Here is a 21,771-nt window from a genome sequence, read left to right as displayed (position 1 = left end):
TTTTTTTGAGACAGAATCTCACTCTGTCACCCAGGCTGGGGTGTAGTGTGATCTTGGCTCACTGCAGCCTTGATCTCCCTGGCTCAATCTTCCCACCTCAGCCCCCCGAGGAGCTAGGACTACAGGTGTGCCACACCACACCCAGCTAATTTTTCTATTTTTTGTAGAAACAGGGTCTCGCTATGTTGCCCAGGCTGGCTCTCAAACTCCTGGACTCAAGTTATCTGTCCACCTTGACCTCCCAAAATGCTAGGATTACAGGCGAGAGCCATGGCACCCAGCCTATTTATGCTTTTTAGGCTTTGGAGAGCTTACAGTCTCCGTCACAACTACTGAGCTCGGCCTTTGTAACATGAAAGCAGCCATAGACTATACATAAGCATGGCTGTGTTCCAATAAAACTTTATTTACAAAAACAGACAGCCAGATTTGGCCCATGGGCTGTAGTTTGCTAAGCCCCATTTTAAGCAGAAGAAAATAATTTAATGATATGTGCTACTATACATCAAAATTTAAATCTTAATCTGATATTTTCTCTTTTTTGATAGACAACTACTCTAAAAACTAGTCTTAGTGAGAGTGAAGATAAACAAATATTTTCAAATGCTGTTGTAGGAATGGAGCTGGTGCATTCATTTATTTCTTCAACAGCTATAAATAGCTGTGAGCCCCACCATATACCAAACACTCCACTGGGTGCTGGAAACATACAAAAAAATAAAGTGTACCTGCACCACCCTCAATGAGCTTCACAGGTCCTCAATGAGCTCACAGGTCCTCAATGAGCTCACAGGTCCTCCATGCGCTTACAGGCTAGTGAAGGGGATGGTCATTTAAAGCTTTTAACTGCTTAAAAAGTGATGAGATGAAAATGTTTACTTATCTCTAATTGAAAACATTTATAGTGGCATGAAGATATCTGACTAACAACAGCAGCAGTAATTAAAAATAAATAACACAACTGGTTAACTCCAGTCTAAGGTGTCAAATATATTCTTTTTTTTTCTTTCTTTTTTTGAGGCAGTCCCACTCTGTCACCCAGGATGGACTACAGTGGCTCAATTGCAGCTCACTGCAACCTCTACCTCCCAGGTTCAAGCGATTCTCATGCCTCAGCCTCCGTAGTAGCTGGGATTACAGGCACATGCCACTACGCCTGACTAATTTTTGTATTTTTAGTAGAGAGGGGGTTTTGCCATATTGGCCAGGCTGATCTCGAACTCCTGACCTCAAGTGATCCGCCTACCTCGGCCTCCTAAAATATTGGGATTACAGGCAATGTTCCCACCTGATGTTCTACCATTTCAAAGAATGCTGTACGTTGCAGTCCATGCTCTGATCTCCCACCTCAACAACCCATAGAACTCTCCATGGAGCCTCCTACTTTCCCACCTCACCTTCTCTCCCAGGGCCATGTGCTCTGGATTCATGGATAGGGCAATGGACCATGTGCTCTGGATTCACGGATAGGGCAATGGGTCATGTGCTCTGGATTCATGGATAGGGCAATGGGTCATGTGCTCTGGATTCATGGATAGGGCACTGGGTCATGTGCTCTGGATTCATGGATAAGGCAATGGGCCATGTGCTCTGGATTCATGGATAGGGCAATGGGCCATGTGCTCTGGATTCATGGATAGGGCAATGGGCCATGTGCTCTGGATTCATGGATAGGGCAATGGGCTACTGACTCCAGATGTCCCACCTTACCTCCGGGCACACAACGGAAGCCGTCTCCCTGATAACCAGGTTTGCACTGGCACGTGAAAGAGCCTGGAGTGTTGTAGCAGAAGGCGTCAGGATGACATCGGCTTGGCTGGCATTCATCCACATCTGTAAAACAGCCACCAGGCCCAGGGACAATGAGATTTCTTCTAGAATTCGTCGTTTACCCAGTAATTTAAGCCACTTACTCAAATCTATGGGAACCTGCTTCTGATCTGGGAACAGTAATTCAAAACTCACTAAACATTAACTATCAAGTCACTAACTCCCCAGTTTCTATCTGTTGCACTTACAAATGTGTTTCACTTTGGCAACAATGTTTTCATGAAAAATGTTTTTGGCCAGGCACCGTGGCTCACGCCTGTAATCCCAGCACTTTGGGAGGCCGAGGCGGGCAGATCACCTGAGGTCAGAAGTTCGAGACCAACCTGGCCAACACAGTGAAACCCTGTTTCTACCAAAAATACAAAAAATTAGCTGGGCATGGTGATGTGCGCCTGTAATCCCAGCTACTCTGGAGGCTGAGGCGGGAGAATTGCTTGAACCTGGGAGGCAGAGATTGCAGTGAGCTGAGATCGCACCACTGCACTCCAGCTTGGGCAACAAGAGCGAAATGCCGTCTCAAAAAAAAAAAAAAAAAAAAAAAGAAAGAAAGAAAAGAACGTTTTCATCAACCTTACAACAGGGGAAAAGATAGGATCTATTTGTATTATAAAATTCTCCCTCCTGTCATAAATGAGAGCTTCAAAACTGTGTGAGTGTTTACAAACAGATTATTAACTGCTTGGCAGAAAACCCTCTGCCAAGTGAAAAGAAAACATTCACATGTTCAGTAATAAAGAGAAAGTATCTCAGAAATTCTATCTCAGTTGGGACTTTTTAGAAATACTCTATGGTATAATATCAAGTAATTGTGCAAACCAAGACACTCAGGGTACTCTATTGATGGGCTATCTTACCTAAAATTACCTATAAGAACACCCTGGCAGCCAAGAAGCTCAAGTCTGAAGGATTCTATTGAGTCATTTATTCTTTGACTCCACAGTCATTTATTCAATCAGAGAACTTTGCTTTTTTGAAGGAGAAGGTTAGAACAAGCCAGTTGAATGACTATATATTAATACATCTTATTAAATAAAAAGATAGACTTTAAGATCCATGCATGTAAAAGGACATCCTCCATGTAAAAGGACAGTTTGTCTCTTCATGAAAGACAGAAAATATCCCCGGTTCCTAGCAGAGAGCAGGTGTCTAATTGTCACCTGAATGAACTAGTCACCTAGAACAAAACAGTCACCAATGAGAACAGCCCCCAAAAGAAAATGCATAGTTCAAACTACTAGAGAGATATAAAAAGCAACGTGTTTACTCAGTGGAGATGACAGAAGAATTCTTTCTTCTATTTGGGAGTGAGTTGGTGATTGGCACATGACAGGTACCACCTAGGAAACTTTCTCAGGTTACACACAGGGGAAGATCAGAGCAACCACACACCTTGGCAGGCTTGGCCATCCCCAGAAAAGCCTGGCAAACAGGAACAGGTGTAGGAGGAGCCTCCTGTGTAGATACATCGGGCCCGCTGGGGTATGTCGCAGTTATGAAGGCCGGTTTCACAGTAGTTGATGGGGCGCTGGTCCACGACAGCTTTAGAACAAAAGGTTGATGCACAGTCTTAGGAAGAAAGTCCCCTGAGCAGGCCACGTGCCCCTCCCAGCTCTACAAAGAGGGACCATGCCTGGACCCTAGACCTCTAGGCATGTCCACAGCTTCACCCGCACCCCACTCCTCACTGGGCTGGTACCACTGCCTTCACTGTTTCCTCCCATCTGGGTTCTGCCTCTGATGGGTCTTGGCTGACTGACACTGTGGTTTGTCATTCTGCCTGGCTTGACCTCAGTTTCACTCTAGGGGTCTGTCTCAGGCCACTTTCCAAACTAGATCCCCATCACGGGTCCCCAGGACCCAACTTTCCCTTCATCTGGATATGGGGGTGGGACATCCGCAGATGCCACACTTCTGATGGCAACTCTGTCGAGACCGCTTGGAGGGAAGGACCTGAGACTTCCACGTGGTGTCTTCAGCCTTGGCCCACCCTGTACAGGTGGAACATTCACTACAAATGCCCAAGTCAGTCACCCACTTGCCACCAAGGAAGGACAAATAAATGTTTCTAAGGCAGGGAGATAGGTATGGTTGGAAGACTGTGAGCCTTTGGAGCAGGCAGCCTTGGTATATACCAGGTACTGTGGGTCAACCACACGGCCTTAGATAAATTGCCTTATGTTCTTCCCCCGCCCCCCAACTCTCTCTCTCTCTCTCTCTCTCTGTCTGTCTGCACTTAAGGTAGGACACACTGAAATCAATCTTAGGAAGACTCATGGAGGAGAAACATGAGTCCTCCTTCATCTGGGATAATCCAACTACCCAAAGCCTGCTGGGAGGGAATGATTTGTGTTCTGACATTGTGAGGATGGGACTCTGTCCTGGATCTGAGTTCTTTTAGAAAATCAGAAGCAAAATGCAATGGTGCCTTAGGAACCCCAGAGTAACTGAACCAGCTGAAAATCACCCTGTAGACCTCAACCTTTGCCTTCCATCTTGAGGCAACAGCACAAGATGGAGCATTATCAGCTAGCCTCTGTGACACTCACCTACTCCTCAGCCCTCCTTCCATGAGTTCTATCATCAAGACCCTTAAGAGAATCACTGTCCCATCTACTGGCCTCTCTGTGCTTGGCATATTGGAAGTTAACTGCTACAGCTTTTTGCCTAAGCCTGGGCCCTGTTCTTGCCTCGAGAGAAGAGCTGATGTATGCTATCATGCCCTGCACCACGATGACTAGGGGGGTGAAGTAGGACCTCAAGTTCACCACACTCCATATGCCAGCCCAGTGTCACAGGGCTATGTCCATTCAGAGGGGTGTCTGTGTCTTCACATCAAGGTGACTTACGGGCAAGCTGAGGCCCACCTTTCCTTCACAAAAACATGTTTTGCACATTTCAATTAACTGCAAAAGTTGGTTCCCAGTGGAAAAGAGAGTCATGAGTTTATAGAAAATGCCAAAGATGGAAGTCCACAAACATCCCTTCCCCGATAATGGATACCAATCCTCATGAAAAGAGAATTCACCCTGGCCAGCCCACATGCCCTGCCTGAGCCCCCAGCCCCTCACAGTTGGCAGAGCACACCTTGCCCCGTTTATTTCTTCACCTTGCCCCGTTCTGACCTGCAGGGTAACCTTCCCAGTGCAGGCTTCTGACCTAGAACACTGTTTCAACAAGGAATTCCAAGAGAGATGGAATGACCACTCAATTACTCAGTGACAAGCCAGAGTTATTTCTTTGAACGCGTGTAGGCAGACTTGGTTCTACAGTGAGCCTTCTCTCTACACAGTGAGTCTCAAAGGAGCCAATTAAAAGGGGCGAAGATGTTCTCCCTCAAATATGTATGCCGGGCGTGGTGGCTTACACCTGTAATCCCAGCGCTTTGGGAAGCCAAGGCAGGCAGATCACCTGAGGCCAGGAGTTCGAGACCAGCCTGGCAAACATGGTGAACCCCGTCTCTACTAAAAATACAAAAATTAGCTGGGAGTGGTGGCGCATGCCTGTAATTCCAGCTACTCGGGAGGCTGAGGCAGGAGAATCACTTGAACCCAGGAGGCAGAGGTTGCAGTGAGCCAAGATCGCGCCATTGCACTCCAGCCTGGGTGACAAGAGCAAAACTCCATCTCAAAAAAAAAAAAAAAAGGGAGGCTAGAGGTCAGGGGAGAGGACAAGAACCTGCCCACAGCTGGCCTGTGTCCTCCTTGACAGCTCCTGAGGCACCTCCAAGAGCTCCATGGGTCACAGGAAACCAATGATCCGGTCTAATCACCTCATTTTACAGACAAGGAACTGAGCCCCAGAGAGACTGCCTTCCTCAAAAGTAAATGTCTGAAGCAGACATTTGCCCAGCACCTGTCTTGCACCCCACCCTGCCCCTTCAGTGAATGTGGACATCAGGTATGACTGGATCCAGAAACCCAGGTCACCATGCTTCACACAGGTGTTCCAGTTACTGTGCACATCATCACCCAAGGGATAAAGTATCCACTGCCCAAGCTTGAGCTGAAGTGTAATGTAAATGGTATGGCTGTTAAAATTAAACTTTTGAATCTCCTTAGCCTCAAAAAGCAGAGAAAGAAATCAGGTCAAATACACAGAAACTGATGTTCTCTACTGAGGAAAAAAAAAAAAAGAAGTAACTTTAGCAGAGTGAAAATCTCAACTGTGCAGAGGGGACCGGCCTCCCTGAGCTCACAGATGTTTGGGTCACACTCAAAATACGAGAACTGCCTGTTCCCTCCCACCCCCAAGACACCACCTCACCCCAGGACCTTGGCAGCCTTACCCAAGCTTTGAGACAGAGCAAAAAGAAAACATTCTAGGGTTTAGTGAACAGTGAGGAAGAGGCAAGAAGATGGTTTGCTGACATGGTACAAGAGGAATCTGTTTTAAATTGGGAAGACATGTTGAGTTCAGATGCCCGTTTGACATGGCACCCTCCAGACCTGGGAACATGCTGGCTCTGGTCGTTCAAGATTCTTGAATGACCAGGTCAAAGTGCAGCAGGAGGAAAAAGAGGAAGAATTTAAATAATCTGGCTGTTTGTGGCTGGCCCATCCTCATCATCACCAAAATCATCATTCAGCAAGAGCATAATTAGCCTAATTAATAGCCACAAATTACTTCAATAAGGCTAAGAAATTATGCTGCTGCTCATGGTTAGTAAAATTAAAATCCATAAATAGAATGACCCCAGTTGGAATTTTAGGTGTAACTCAGGTAGAATTCAATCTAAGATAGGTAATGATACAAAAGTACCTATAAGGTGGTCCCTCAATATGAATCCCAAGGCTACTAATTACTGGAAGAAACGTGTCTAATAGCTTTATAGTTGTTAAAAGCATAATGAAAATGATTAAAATAAGTTTATAAGAGGCAAATGTAATGCAAAAGCTCGCAACAGGTGAGGCGATGGTATTACTAGTGTAGGCAATAATGTTGCTTACTCATTATACTTGTAACTCTCCAGATAGTTGGAGGGCAGAGGCTAAGTCTGATTCATCTTTATAAATTGCCCTTCCCAGCACCTTCCAACTTGACCAGACTCATTTTACCTGGGACCAGACCTTCTGCACAAGAGCTAATGCACACCATGTGAATACTGTTTCGAAAAGTTACCTGGAGAACTTACCCACACACGTTCCCTCATCTGAAAACTGGTAGCCCTCCACACACTCGCAGCGGAAGGTTCCTGGGTGATTATTGCAGATTGCGTGGCTCCCACACACTGAGGGTTGTTCTGAACATTCATCAATATCTGCAGCAAAATTTTTTTTTAATGCAGGATTTTTTTAAATCTCTTCAAACATTACTGAGTATAATAAAATAGCATTTTCACCTAAGAATAGATCAATTTTAAAACAAAATTTTCTTTTTTTTTTCCAAGATGGAGTCTTGCTCTGTTGCCCAGAGCTGGAGTGCAATGGCGCGATCTCGGTTCACTGCAACCTCTGCCTCCAGGGTTCAAGTGATTCTCCTGCCTCATCCTCCCCAGTAGCTGGGATTACAGGTGTGTGCCACCATGCCTGGCCAATTTTTGTATTTTCAGTAGAGACGAGGTTTCAACATGTTGGCCAGGCTGGTCTCAAACTCCTGACCTCGTGATCCACCCGCCTTGGCCTCCCAAAGTGCTGGGATTACAGGTGTGAGCCACCGCCCCTAGCCTAAAATAAATCTTCTATGTATCAAAAGTAGTGTTAAATACAATTTTTGTCTGTGCATAACTGGAGAGAGTGATCCCCACACCCTTCTCCTAAGGAAACGTGTGCTTCCCCCACCTCTCCTGGAGTTAATTGCCAAGCCTGGGGCCCCTGAACATGAGTCTCTGCTATTAGATTGCCAAATACATGTTACAAGGACACAGAGACACATCTCTGGACTCTGAATACTGAGTCTCTGAATATTAAATATACTTTCAAATCCTAAACTTGAGAGTATATTTAAATATGCTATTATTCAAAAATATTACTTTCTCCATTACTGTTACAAAGGAAAGTTGGACAATTTACAGCTTAATTGTGAATTTTTGAATATTATCTAGGGCTTAATGGACTAAAAGGGAAGTCATTCACTCATGAGATTGTAAATGAACAAAAAGAGTGATGTCGTTTTATATGACAATACTACAGCCACCATCATAGGGTAACGTGGAGCAAACAAACATAGGCTTTGGAGTTGGACATAGCTAGGTTCAAATCCTGCTTCCTTTAGCTACTAACTTGTGTGGTCTTGGGCAAGTTATCCAACTACTCAGCCTCAGTTCCCCCTTTGGTAAATAAGTATACTACTGCTCATCTTGAGGGTTCTTCTGCAGATTACGGAAAATGGATGGAGGCCAGAGAAGCACCCAGCAATGTTCCAAACACCCAGCTATGATTATACTAACTAGAAATTCATCCAACACCCCAGTCATGGTGATGAATTCGGCTAACTCTGGGAACACGCCCCTCAGATGGCTGCCAGGCTTTGGGGGCCAGGCTGTGGCTACCACTTGTGTAAGGCTGGTGGGCCCAGGCAAGAAACTGAGCTAACCTGTCATTCCCCCTGGTTATGTGGCCACTGATGGATTGAAATGAACAGTTACACAAGGTCCTTCCCACGTCAACCTCATACTCAGAGTGTAGACAGCTACTTCTGGCATTTCTAAAACCCTGAGATGTGCATGAGGAGGGCCTCCCAAAGTGCTGGGATTACAGGCATGAGCCACAGCCCCTAGCCTAAAACAAATTTAGACATGTTTTAGACCTAAAACAAATAAGACATGTTTCTCATAATGGCCGAGACCACACAACTCTTCTCCCCCTCATAAATCTCTTCCCCAATGCTTTCATATGAATCTTTGACACGTGGGAGTCAAAGACTCCTATGTCCACCTTCAATGTCCAGTCTAGCCAGGCCTTCGTTGGTGAGACAAATGTCCTAGTGGCCTATTGGTCAACATTGCACAAGACAAGCATTCTTGCCACATCAGCCCCATAGTTTATCCTGTACCCAGGCAAATACCCAAACCAAATGCTATTCAACTTTTAGAGATTATACTGATATGTGTGTGTTCTGTGACGTGTTTAAGACACAAGTTCTCAGGACTGAACCAGGCACAGCCAGAAGGTTCTGGAACAAAGCCCCTCCCAAAGCAGGCTGTTATGCAAGCTGGAGCTGCGAAGGCTGTGGGGGAGGAGTGCACCCAGCACGTTTGGACTTCACAGCTCCATCCATCAGCTGCCGCTGCAACATGGGAGAAAAAAGGGGCTTCCTGTGTCCACTGCCTCTGTGCTGCAGCTCTCAGAGGACACTCCCAGCACAGATGTCTGGAAACATTGTACACATTGCAGGGCTCAGTGACTTAGACTGCATTGCCAAAGCACGAGAGCACAGAGCAGCAGTTTTCAATCAAGAAGACAGAGCAAAATCACAGGGGATCTTCTTCAAGCTCTGTTCCTCCCTGGGAACATTTACGCAAGGGGAAGCTGTGTTTTGAAAAAAGCTTCTATGTGACCAGGCCCTTCTCTCTTGCCCTACCTGAAAAGCTATTGACAAATAGGACCTCAGGGCTGCTGGGATGATGGAGGGAATGGTTCCCTAGCACAACCTCCACCTCCATGCCAGCTTACACATACACGCCAGACTAGACAACACCCTTTCTTAAGGGACAAGACCCTAGCAATTTCCGAGCTAATAGTCCACGGTCTTTGCAGTTTGGAAATCCTTCCTAATGTATAATTTAAATCTTCTCTTCTAGGACCAGGCACGGTGCCTCAGGTCTGTAACCCCAGCACTCTGGGAGGCCAAGGCTGGCAGATCACCTGAGGTCAGGAGTTCGAGACCAGCCTGACCAACATGGTGAAACCCCATCTCTACTAAAAATACAAAAATTAGCCGGGAGGCATGTGCCTGTAATGCCCAGTCACCTGGAAGGCTGAGGCAGGAGAACTGCTTGAACCCAGGGGGTGGAGGTTGCAGTGAGTCGAAATTGCGCCATTGCACTCCTGCCTGGGTGACAGAGCAAGACTCTGTCTTAAAAAAAAAAAAAAAAAAAAAAAAAAAACTTCTTTTCTATAAATTGAAGCCAGGTACTTAACCCTTTCTTCAGTGGAAATTGTAAACTGGCAATAACTGTCTCTCATAACATACCACAGTATCTGCTGGAAAATGATGATTCTTATTATTTAACATCTGGTCAACCTCTTCTCTGGAAAGAGATTTCCTTTCACAGATTCACTTTCTAACTCAATAGGAAAATCCTGGATCATTCTTGTCATTGCTGCCTCCTTTATGACTTTTTTCAGAGTGGCTACTTTTCACATATTTTCAACAACTCTAAGTTTCTCCAATTTTTCCCTTTTATAAAGGCCAGGCTCTTAGAGAAGAGTCTCATTACCAATTTGCTAAATGCCTTCTACATACTCAACGATTACTCAATGAGAGATGAGCCGAAACTATCTCTACAGGCTCTAAACTGAGAAACAGTGGGAGCCATCCTGCCACGGACCAGAGTGAATCACAGAGCTCTGTGAAATCCTTTCCAAATTACTGTGGAGATTCACTGTGCGACATCTTACCAAAACCACCCTTGTTTGGGGTGTCATATACCATTATATCAGCGCTGCACACACTGAATCACAAAGGCTCATCCTCATTCTCTTCTAACACACTTCCCAAGTCGAAATAACACATGAAGTGATCTGCTTAATGCAATTTCCTATTTTAAGCCTCATGACTCGATGCATTAACACTTCAAGGCATGTTCTAGTGACCCAGAACAATAGGTGTCCTGACTGGGAATACACTCGCATTCCACGGAGGTAATAAGTCAGAAGAACCACTCACCACAGGACAAAAGCAAGTCTACATGCGACCACCTGTGTTCCTGGACAAGGATATCGGAGGATTTTCTAAGATGGTGCAGATTACATAAAGGATGGCTGGTTGTGCCTTCTGAAGTGAAGCACTCCCACCATGGCAAGCTCAGGCACCAAGGGCAGAATCAGCCACGAGGTCACAGTTCAACAGCAGCAGACTGGGTTACTTCCACACTTTATTACTATCCAGGAGGCTTATGAAGTTGAAGCACGGCTGCGTAATGAGGAGGCGTGGATCGGTGAAGGAGCCCCATCGCCGCACGCCAGCCGTCTCACAGACTGGGAGGGCTCCCATTCACACGCACACAGCATCATGCTGCTTTGAACTGGCCAGAGCCAATTCAGCCATTCAAGCCTCTCAGGCTCTTTGCAGGAAATACTGGGAAGCTGACGATTGTAGGTGAGTAGGCACTATGTCCCCTCCCTAGCGATGCATTACCAGGAAGGTGAGTCTCAGACTGAATTCTACCACATATACAAAGCTATCAGCAAGCTGGCCAAACATACAGCCTGCACTATGCGCAGAAGTTCCTGCTCTCCAGTATTTCAGACACCCTGACAGGCACCTTGCATGAAAGGTTCACTGTGAAGCCAACACCGCAAGGCCCTGACAGCAGGATCTTCTAACCTTCATGTTACATCAGCACACCAAATCTGCCACTAGCTGTGGCTGCTGGATTCCAGACCTCAGGCATGATTCCCAAATTCTGAGACTGCTGGGCTTGCCAGATTCTTATACCTCGGTCAAGCAGGGGTAGAGGGAGCCGTTCATTTTTCTGGCCAACCATATGTGAACACACTATTCATCCCCAGGGAAGCTTACTTCTAGCATTCCTTATGCTCATTAGTGAGCCCTCTCACTAATTGCAGACTTAAATAGCACTGCTTGAAGCACTTGGCATCCTTGCCCTTAGTAGTGGACTGACTTCCCCTTGGCAGTAGATTACAATTAAGTAACAAACAAATATCAAGCTGCCTACATGAAAGTATTTGAACTTAAGTTATAAATAATAAAATAACTGCAACTAGAAGATGGAGTAATACGATGCTTGAGTCAGAGACTTGTGTTCAAATACCATTTGTCACGGCTCACTTTAATGAGCCTCAGTTTTCTCGTCTACAAGAAAAGAGCGTTGTGAGGCCAAGGCAAGCGGATTGCTTGAGCCCAGGAGTTTGAGACCAGCCTGGGCAACATGGAAAAACCCCATCTCTACAAAACATACAAAATTAGCCAGGCATGGTGGCACACCTGCAGTCCCAGCTATTCGGGAGGCTGAGGTGGGAGGATCACCTGAGCCCAGGAGGTTGAGGTTGGAGTGAGCCAAGATCGTGCCACTGCACTTCAGCCTGGGCAACAGAGTGAGACCCTGTCTCAAAAACAATAAAAATAAAATAAAATATATAAATAAATAGAAGAATGAAACTCACATCCATTAGGATGGCCCGTATTTTTTTTTTTTTTTTTTTTTTTTGGAGATGGAGTCTCACTCTGTCACTCAGGCTGGAGTGCAGTGGTGTGATCTCGGCTCACTGAAATCTCTGCCTCCCAGGCTCAAGCAATTCTCCTGCCTCTCCTACTCCCCAGTAGCTGGGACTACAGACACCCGCCTCCACCCTCGGCTAGTTTTTGCATTTTAGTAGAGACAGGGTTTCACCATGTTGGCCAGGCTGGTCTCAAACTCGTGACCTCATGATCCATCCACCTCGGCCTCCCAAAGTGCTGGGATTACAGGTGTAAGCCACCACACCTGGCCTCCTATTTTAAAAAACACAGTAAACAAGTGTTTTCAAGGAGATGGAGAAATTGAAATGCTTGTGCACTGTAGGTGGGAACAGAAAATGTTGCAGCCACTATGGAAAACATTGTAGTGGTTCCTCAAAAAATTAAAGATGGAAAGGCTAGGCGTGACAGCTCACACTTGTAATCCCAGCACTTTGGGAGGCCGAGGCAGGCGGATCACTTGAGGTCAGGAGTTCCAGACCAGCCTGGCCAACATGGTGAAAGCCCTCTTTACTAAAAATACAAAAATTAGCCTGGCATGGTGGCAAGCACCTGTAGTTCCAGCTACTCAGGAGACAAGTAGGTGAATCACTTGAGCCCAGGAAGCAGAGGCTGCAGTGAGCCAAGATCACGCCACTGCACTCCAGCCTAAGCGACAGAGCAAGACGCCATCTCAAAAAAAAAAAAAAAAAAAAATTAAAGATAGAATTACCATATGATTCAGCAATCCCACTTTTGAATATATACCCAAAAGAACAGAAAGCAGGAACTTCAATAGATATTTGCATACCCACGTTCATAACAGCATTATTTGCAATAGCCAGAAGGTGGAAGCAACCCATGCGTCCACTGACGGATGGATAAACAAAATGTGATATGTACTTGCGATGGAATATTATCTAACCTTAAAAAGGAAAAAAAATTCTGACACATGTGACAATATAGGTGAGGCTTGAGGACACTGTGCCATGTCAAATAAGCCAATCACAGAAGAACAAATACAATATGATTCCACATATGCAATCCTTAGAATAATCAAATGCGTAGAGACAGGAAGTGGAATGGTGATTGCCAAGGACTGAAGGAAGGGGGAAATGTGAGTTGTTGTTTAATGGGTACAGCGTTCGTTTTGCAAGATGGAGAGTTCTGGAGATGAACAGTGGTGATGGTTACACAATAAAATGAATGCATTCAATGTCACTTAACTGTACACTTAAAAAGTGTTAAAATGGTATATTTTATGTTATGTATATTTTACCTCAATCAAACAATTTTGTTTTTAAAGGAACAAAAAATCCATCTCATTAGAGTTGTTGGAGAATTAAATGAGATGATGTTTGGGAAGCACTTAGTTCAATCGGCGCCTGGGTAAAGTATAGTTATTCGTTATATTACTGGTGTTATCATTAACAGCTCTGACTTACAACTCCCTTTAAACCTGTGCATTCTTAAGATGGAGTGGACTGTGGCCTTAGGAATTCTACTCTGCTGCTTAATCAGACAAAAGAATGGGCCAGTACTCCCGAGTTTACCCACGGGAACAGTGAATGTGAAGCACAAATAATTCAGGCCTGGCATGTCCACTAGAATTTATCTCATCCGTGCTTCCTTGCTGCACCCAGTTCTCTGGTTTACAGAATCTGGATGCCTCCTCCTCGCCTGATTTCCCAGCCCCAACAAGTCAGAATCAAAGGCTGTACCATAGCAGGTCCGCCCGTCTCCTCGGAAGCCGATGGAGCACTCGCAGGTGAACTGTGTCCTGGGACCAGGGCGACAGGCTGCGTTGGTGTCACACCCATGAGTGCCGATGTAGCAGGGATTCTGAAGAGCATCAGGGGAGCCTTCTGTGAGGACAGAGACATTGGAACCAAGTGAATCTTCAGGAGCTCTTTCAGGTTTCCTCCTTCCACAGAAAGTCAACCACAACTGGTGAGCAAGAAGGTGATCACAGAAGAGCAGAGTGGAATGGGACACCAGCCAATTCCTGTGTTGCCCTGGGGCAGGACCAGCATGGCCCCCTCCCTGTTTTTGTGAATAAAGTTTTATTAGCAACCAGCAACGTCCATTTGTTTATGTATGGTCTATGGCTGCATTTGTGCTACCACGGCAGAGCTGACACGTCGTGATAGAGACTGCATAGCCGGCAAAACCTAAAACACCTACTATCTGGTCCTTCACCAAAAATGCACTGACTCCTGATGCCTGGAGCCGCAGTTGCTATAGGAGGGAGAACGCCTACCTTCTTTCTGCTTCATAAAGTTAAAGTGAGGACAAATTAATTAGCTGGAGAAATGATTTGGATATGGAGGAAGAATCAAAGACAACTGAAAAAAGGGAAAGATTTTAAGGCCCAGACCAGACCCCAATTACACAGGGCCCCTGAGGCTTAAAGATATGGACAAATGTGAAGTCTGACACCGGTATGTCACAAAAGCTCCCTAAACCTCAGCTCCTTCCCGACAGCCGGGAACGCCCACAGACCAGACCACAGCGCCAGTGATGTGCAGTCACAGGGCAAGCGTTTCTTTTAGGCTCCCTCCCTAATTTTATTTAATTTCCTCAGGCACTAACCACACAATTTCTTTTTCTTTTTTTTTTGAGACAGCCCCGCTCTGTTGCCCAGGCTGGAGTGCAGTGTTGTGATCTTGGTTCACTGGAACCTCCGCCTCCCAGGTTCAAGCGATTTTCCTGCCTCAGCCACCCCGAGTAGTTAGGATTACAGCCACACCCCACCACGCCCGGCTAAGTTTTGTGTTTTTAGTAGAGACAGGGTTTCTCCATGTTGGCCAGGCTGGTCTCAAAGTCCTGGCCTCAGGTGATCCGCCCGCCTTGGCCTCCCAAAGTGCTGGGATTACAGGCATGAGCCACCATGCTCGGCCCTACAATTTATTTTTGCCACTGCGCCTGGCCCTACAATTTCTTTTCTTTTTTTTTTTTTTTTTTTGGGACAGAGTCTCACTATGTCACCCAGGCTGGAGTGCAGTGGTGCAATCTCAGCTGACTGCAACCTCTGCCTCCTGCGTTCAAGCGATTCTCCTGCCTCAGCCTCCCAAGTAGCTGGGATTGCAGGCATGTGCCATCATGCCTGGCCAATTTTTGTATTTTTAGTAGATACAGGGTTTCACCATGTTGGCCAGGCTGGTCTCAAACTCCTGACCTCAAGTGATCCACCCACCTCAGCCTCCCAAAGTGCTGGGATTACAGGCGTGAGCCACTGGACCTGGCCTACAATTTCTTTCAAGGTTGAATATTAAAGGGTTTTTAAAGCCCTGCCAATGCCAGCAGTAGCCTTAAGAGGGTCCACTCTGTAAGGCACCTCAACAGGTTAGCATTCTGCACTTTACTCTAAATAGAATCATGAATAGGCCTTTGGTTAGAAGAACAGACAGGCAGTTTTTCCAAGAATCAAAAACAATAAGACATTCTTTTTTTCCTGCCAGAAGATACTTTAGCATAATTTTCTTCTATAGACTGAGAGTAAGAGACCAAAAACAATGTCAAAGAGTGGGGTTTTAAAAATGCATGAGCACCTGTGCCCAGCATGAACTGTGTCCCCTTACCCCTCACAGGCCCGATGGAGTTGCTGAGAGCATAGCGCAAGATCCTCTCCTCCTGGTTGTACAGGACGAACACGCTGTCCACCGAGAGCTGCTGGGTGCTGGGCAGGGCTGGCCGGGAGTCATCGTGGACGCATTCCTGGAAGGTGATGGTCTGGCGCCACTGGTAAGTGTAGATGTGTGAAGGAGATGCCCCATCTCGCTCGGGCTCAGTCACCGTGTACTCCCGGGTGGAGGAGGAAGTGATCACTGCAGAGTGGCAAGGATGGAGGGGACAAGGCAGGGAGACAAAGGGGAGATGGTTAAGGATGCAAGAAGCTGAATCAAGGGCTTTAAAGGCACCAGTGGCATTCCCTGCCCATAAGGCTACCAGATGACAGATCAGACAGAACAGCTTGAATAAGACCATTTGTTTGTATTGAGACTCATTCTGTGAAATACCTGGATTTGCCATATGATCATTGGTATTATTCGTATTATGTATATTTGTTGTTTTTCTCATCAAGTGGTTCTCTGTAAGTTTTGAAGACTCCCAGAACTAGAGATGAAAGTCAGGTAGAGAGGATACACACTTGGCAAGAGACGCCCCTGAATTTACACTTAGTACCACTCACAAGCTGTGTGGCCACTGGCTGATGACTCAACATCTTTGGTCTCAGTTTCTCATACAAAATAGGTCAAGGTGAGAATCAGACCAGGTAATGTATGTACAATTTCTGGAATCAAGCAGACTAATAGTAAGATAAACTACCATTTACTGAGCATTTACTCTGTCACAACGTGCTAACTGCTTTATATAGATTATCTCAATTACGATTCAATAAATGGTGATTTCTTTTTCTTTTTTTCTTGACACAGAGTCTTGCCTTGTCACCCAGGCTGGAGTGCAATGGCACGATCATGGCTCACTGCAACCTCTGCCCCCTGGGTTCAAGCGATTCTCCCACCTCAGCCTCCCGAGTAGCTGGGACTACAGGCATGTGCTATCATGCTCAGCTCATTTTTTTGTATTTTTAGTAGAGATGGGGTTTCACCATGTTGGCCAGGCTGGTCTTGAACTCCTGACCTCAAGTGATCTGCCTGCCTTGGCCTCCCAAAGTGCTGGGATTACAGGTGTGAGGCACTACGTCTGGCCAATAAATGGTGATTTCTACATACCGGTCTAGACCAAGCCATTCTGCAATACCAAAAAAATGAGATATTAAATGAGTTTCAGTAGCCAGGTTTGGAAAAATTACTAAAGCACCATGAGCAAGCCTGAACAGAGGAGAGGAGAGACAGTCCTCCCCACTCAGAAGAGGGCCTGCTATGGCCCATACGACAAAACCCTCAACTTTCTGTTTTTTTAAAAAAAAGCATAAAAGACTCTTTATGTCTTTGTGCTCTGCTGCATTTGCTCCATAATAGAAGCATAAAAGCCAGAGGATAAATAAAAGATCAGTGTAAGCTGCCTCCTGTCCAGCTCCCACACGCCAGAAAGGCCATTCAGCTGCAAGCCAGCTGCGACTGTGGTCCTGTTGCTCGTTCCTCCTCTTCTTCACTGTCTCCCAGCTCCCCAGGAGAACTCAACCAAGCCACAAAACTCCAGTAATTGCTTCAACCTTTCTTAACAGCAATTTAATGAGAGCCTTTAAAAAGGTGGCCAGGCACAATGGCTTATCCCTGTAATCACAGCACTTTGGGAGGATCACTGGAGGTCAGGAGTTTGAGACCAGCCTGGGCAACATGGAGAAACCCTGTCTCTACTAAAAATACAAAAGTTAGCCATGCCTGGTGGTGGGCGCCTATAATCCCAGCTATTTCGGAGGTGGAGGCAGGAGAATCACTTGAACCTGGGAAGCAGAGGTTGCAGTGAGCTGAGATCATACCACTGCACCACAGCCTCGGTGACAGAGCAAGACCCTGTCTCAAAACAACAACAACCAAAAAAAAAAAAAAAAAAAAACCCAAAGGGGGTCTTAACCTGGGGTTTAATGACCCACATATGAGTTCACGTTCATGAATATTATTCAGTGGGTCTCTACATGAGCAAGACACCGTCTCAAAAATTAAATTAAATTAAATTAAAAAATCAAAAATTCCTACTGTTTGACTCAGAACTTCTATTTCTAGGAATTGAGTCTTAGAAAAGAATCAGAAATTTGGCCAAGATTTATGATTAAGACAATCATTTCAACTCACAATAAGAGGAGAAAATGGAAGCAACCCAAGCTTTAGAAAGTAGAAGAATGGTCTGAATTAATAGCCATCCAGTAGAATCATACAGATTCCTTAAAAAGTGTTTTCAAAGACTGCTTAATGAGACTAGTAAACATTCATGATTTGACATTAACTGTAAAGGTGAAGATATAACAATGTGGTATGATTGCAATTTTATATAAATAAAAACTATAAGCCTGGGTAACATGGCGAAACCCCCATCTGTACAAAAATTTAAAAATTAGCCAGGCATGGTAGTGTGACTATAGTCCCAGCTACTCAGGAGGCTGAGGTGGGAGGCTCACTTGAGCCCAGGAGGTTGAGGTTGCGGTGAGCCGAGACTGCGCCGCTGCACTCCAGCTTGGGTGACAGAGTGAAAGCTTGTCTCAAAACAAACAACAACAAAAAAAACTATACATATCACTGTGTATCTATGTTAAATTTCTCAGTTTTGATAACTGTACTGTGGCCTTATAAAATAATGTCCTTGTTCTCAAGAAAAGCAAATGAAGTGTTTAAAGAATGATCTATCATGATATATACAACTTATTCTCAAATGGTCAGTATACATACACATATATATGTATACATATATTTGTATTATCTCTCTATATATGGAAAGACAGAGACAGAGAGAGAATGGTAAAGTAAATGTGGCAAAATGTTAGCAATTGGTAAAGCTACATAAATAGTATGTGAACATTTTTTGGGCTATTTTCAGTTTTCATGTAAGTTTGAAATTATTTAAAACCAGGCACCAAATGGAGAATAAATGTAGTTTTTAATAGTACATATAGATGTGGCCGTGCGCAGTTGCTCACACCTGTAATCCCAACACTTAGGGAGGCTGAGCCAGGCAGATCACTTGAGGTCAGGAGTTCCAGATCAGCCTGGCCAACATAGTGAAAGCCCGTCTCTACTAAAAATACAAAAATTAGCCAGGTGTGGTGGCATGTGCCTGTAGGCCCAGCTACTTGGGAAGCTGAGGCAGGAGGATTGCTCGAGCCCAGGAGGCAGAGGTTATAGTGAGTTGAGATCGCACCACTGCACTCCAGCCTGGGCAACAGGAGTGAAACCCTGTCTCAAAAAAAAAAAAAAGTACAAATAGATGTATAATAAAATTATATTAGTTTATCATGAAATTATATGTTGGGATATTTCATATACATGTAAATAGATAGATACTGGAGAAAGAGCTGAAAGGAAATACACTTAAATGTCATAATAATTATGTCCAGGTTTTACAACTCTAACTCATGCGTATTGTCTTTTTTGCACAAAATTCTCTACAAGGAGTAGTGCGTCCTATGTCTATAATTGAGAGGAAGGTGACTGTAAGGCCCAGTGTATTTCCCTCTCCAGATCCCAGAGACAGCCCCAGTTCAAGGCTGCCGTGGTGGGTCAAGAGCACGAGGCTAGTGGCCAGTCCGGGGCTGGCCCTGGGACATGACTGGGGCTCACCTGAGGTGGAGTAGTGGTACAGCTCCGTGTAGGGCTCAATGTGCACGGAGGAGCCGAACGGAATCTGCGGCACGCGGCCCTCCAGCTCCGTGTCAATGGTCAAGTGCCCATGCTCATCGATGCCGCTGAACCGCTGCTTAATGACCAGATTGCCCGGGTGCCCCACGAAGGTCACCTCAGCCTGGCGAGTGAACTCACCCCCTGAAAAACAAGATGAGACTGTCACTTTGCTGACTGGGGAGCGCGCCCTTCTGCCTGCCGCAGGCTCACAGTGTGGAGCGGGGTTGGTGTGAACCCTTCTGCAGGTGGTTTGGTTTGGCTAGTAGAACATAGAGCTGGTGACACTGAAGACAGAGCTCAGACATTCCTGTGGCCCAACTGAGCCACACACAGAGGAGAGAAGAGGCTTCCTAGCCACAGCCCAGCATCTGTTGGGTTGGCTCAAGGGTTGTGCTGGAAATAGCGGAGGACAGGGGTTGGACTCCCAGCTGTGCTAGGCTCTGTCTGGGTGAACTTTACTCCTGTGAGCCTCCATTTCCTGATGATTAAAAAAAAGGATACAATCTATGTTCTGCAAATTGTCAAGTGCTCCATAATGCCAGTTACAGTGATGAATATTGAAATAGCTACGTCCCGGTTGGATGGGTGAGTTGCTCATGGCAAACCATTCCCAGTACCAGAAACCATCCTAGGATCACCTGCTACCATGATGGCTTAGGAACTCCTCTTGGTCTGTGCAAGGCGGCAGCCCCAGACAGGCAGGAAAAGTACTTCTCCTTTTTCCACAATGACCTGCCCCATGACAGCAGGGGTTGACAAACTATGGCCTCAGGGCTGAATCTTGCCAGCTGCCTATTTTTCTACAACCCTTGAGCTCAGAAAGGTCTTTACATTTTTTAATGGTTAAAAAGAAATCAAAAGAACAGTATTTCATGGTATGTGAAAATTACATACAATTTAAATTTCAGTGCCTAGTCAAAAAGTTGTATTGGAACACAGCCACGCTCATTCATTTATATATTGTCTGTGGTTGCTTTTCACTCTACAATGACAGAGCTGAGCCGTCGCAACAGAGACCATATGGCCTAAAATAATTAGGCATAGCTTTAAATATTTACTATCCGGCCCTTTGCCGAAAAAGTTTGACAACCTCAGCTTTATAGTTAAACAAGTCCCAGGCAAGTATCTCACTGATAACACAGGACCAGGAGAAATTCAGAAGGATCATTGTAGTAAACAGATTTGCTGCTGTCGGGAATTTGCAAAGACTTCTTCTCCCTCAGCCCAGCTGAAGTCCATGTATATTACAAAATAGCACCAATATAAATTAACTCATATTTAAAAAAGCAAACTGTGAAAAGCTGTGCAGGGAAGGAGTGGGGTCTGTGAGTTTGACTGCAGCTCAATGATATTTGCAAAGAAAAGGGCATCTGGTTTACATGAGAGCATCAATATGGTTATAACACTCAGAATATATATGCCTGTGGACTAGGGAGAAAAAACATTAAGCCAAAAAGTAGCAAATCTTTTGAGCAGTTCAATCTTTTTTTTTTTTGAGACGGAGTCTCACTCTATCGCCCAGGCTGGAGTGCAGTGGTGCGATCTCGGCTCACTGCAACTTCCGCCTCCTGGGTTCATGCTATTCTCCTGCCTCAGCCTCCTGAGTAGCTGGGACTACAGGTGCCTGCCACCACACCTGCCTAATTTTTTGTATTTTTCATAGAGACGGGGTTTCACTGTGTTAGCCAGGATGATCTCAATCTCCTGACCTTGTGATCCGCGCACCTCGGCCTCCCAAAGTGCTGGGATTACAGGCGTGAGCCACTGCGCCCGGCCTCGCTCCTTTTCTAATACATAGCCTCTCCTTTCTTAAGATGGCCACACTTTATGTATTTATATGCCATAACTTTTGGAGGGGTTACCAGCGTGCAGCCTGGATGGAGACCCTGCTTCCAGCAGTGTTTCCTCTAATAAAGCCTTGGCTAAGGCTCCAGGTTGGCTCGGGCAGTGGGGGAGAAGGCAGGTCTAGGTTGTTGGAGGCAGTGGCTAGCTAGGTACCTGTGCCCCAGCACAACAAGCTCCAGGTCCTGGAAGTGACCAGCGATGAAGGACACAGACTCCTCCAACCCAGCTGTTCCCGGGAATGGGCCTCCAGCACGCAAAGGTGGGGCTGGACCTGGCAGAGCAAGGGGAAGGCCACCACACAACACCAAGGAAACATCCCTCAAGCCATCTGCCCACGCGTCCAGTAAAGACTGAATCTTCCTCAATAGGGCACAGTCTCTAAAAAACTCCAAGGATATTTGGGCTTCCTAAGACTTCTGAGGATTATGTTTATACGGCTTAATTAACTAGCTAGAAACGG

General features: G+C 45.6%; 1 protein-coding gene across 1 annotated transcript in view; it reads right to left on the bottom strand.

Annotated features, from left to right (window-relative positions):
* The window catches only part of NID1 (nidogen 1), an 89,972-nt gene that overhangs the window by 35,349 nt on the left and 32,852 nt on the right, over positions 1 to 21,771 (bottom strand). The window contains exons 7-12 of the mRNA XM_054501877.2: positions 19,407 to 19,607; positions 15,750 to 15,995; positions 13,890 to 14,033; positions 6,962 to 7,087; positions 3,220 to 3,369; positions 1,711 to 1,833 (exon numbers count right to left, since the gene is read on the bottom strand). Coding sequence (XP_054357852.1) covers positions 1,711 to 1,833; positions 3,220 to 3,369; positions 6,962 to 7,087; positions 13,890 to 14,033; positions 15,750 to 15,995; positions 19,407 to 19,607 — 990 coding nt within the window. The remainder of the gene's footprint in view (positions 1 to 1,710; positions 1,834 to 3,219; positions 3,370 to 6,961; positions 7,088 to 13,889; positions 14,034 to 15,749; positions 15,996 to 19,406; positions 19,608 to 21,771) is intronic.

The sequence above is a fragment of the Pongo pygmaeus genome, chromosome 1, assembly GCF_028885625.2.
Source record: "Pongo pygmaeus isolate AG05252 chromosome 1, NHGRI_mPonPyg2-v2.0_pri, whole genome shotgun sequence".
Taxonomy (NCBI): domain Eukaryota; kingdom Metazoa; phylum Chordata; class Mammalia; order Primates; family Hominidae; genus Pongo; species Pongo pygmaeus.
The sequence above is the reverse complement of the archived record's forward strand: the minus strand, read 5'-3'. Positions and strand labels throughout refer to the sequence as shown.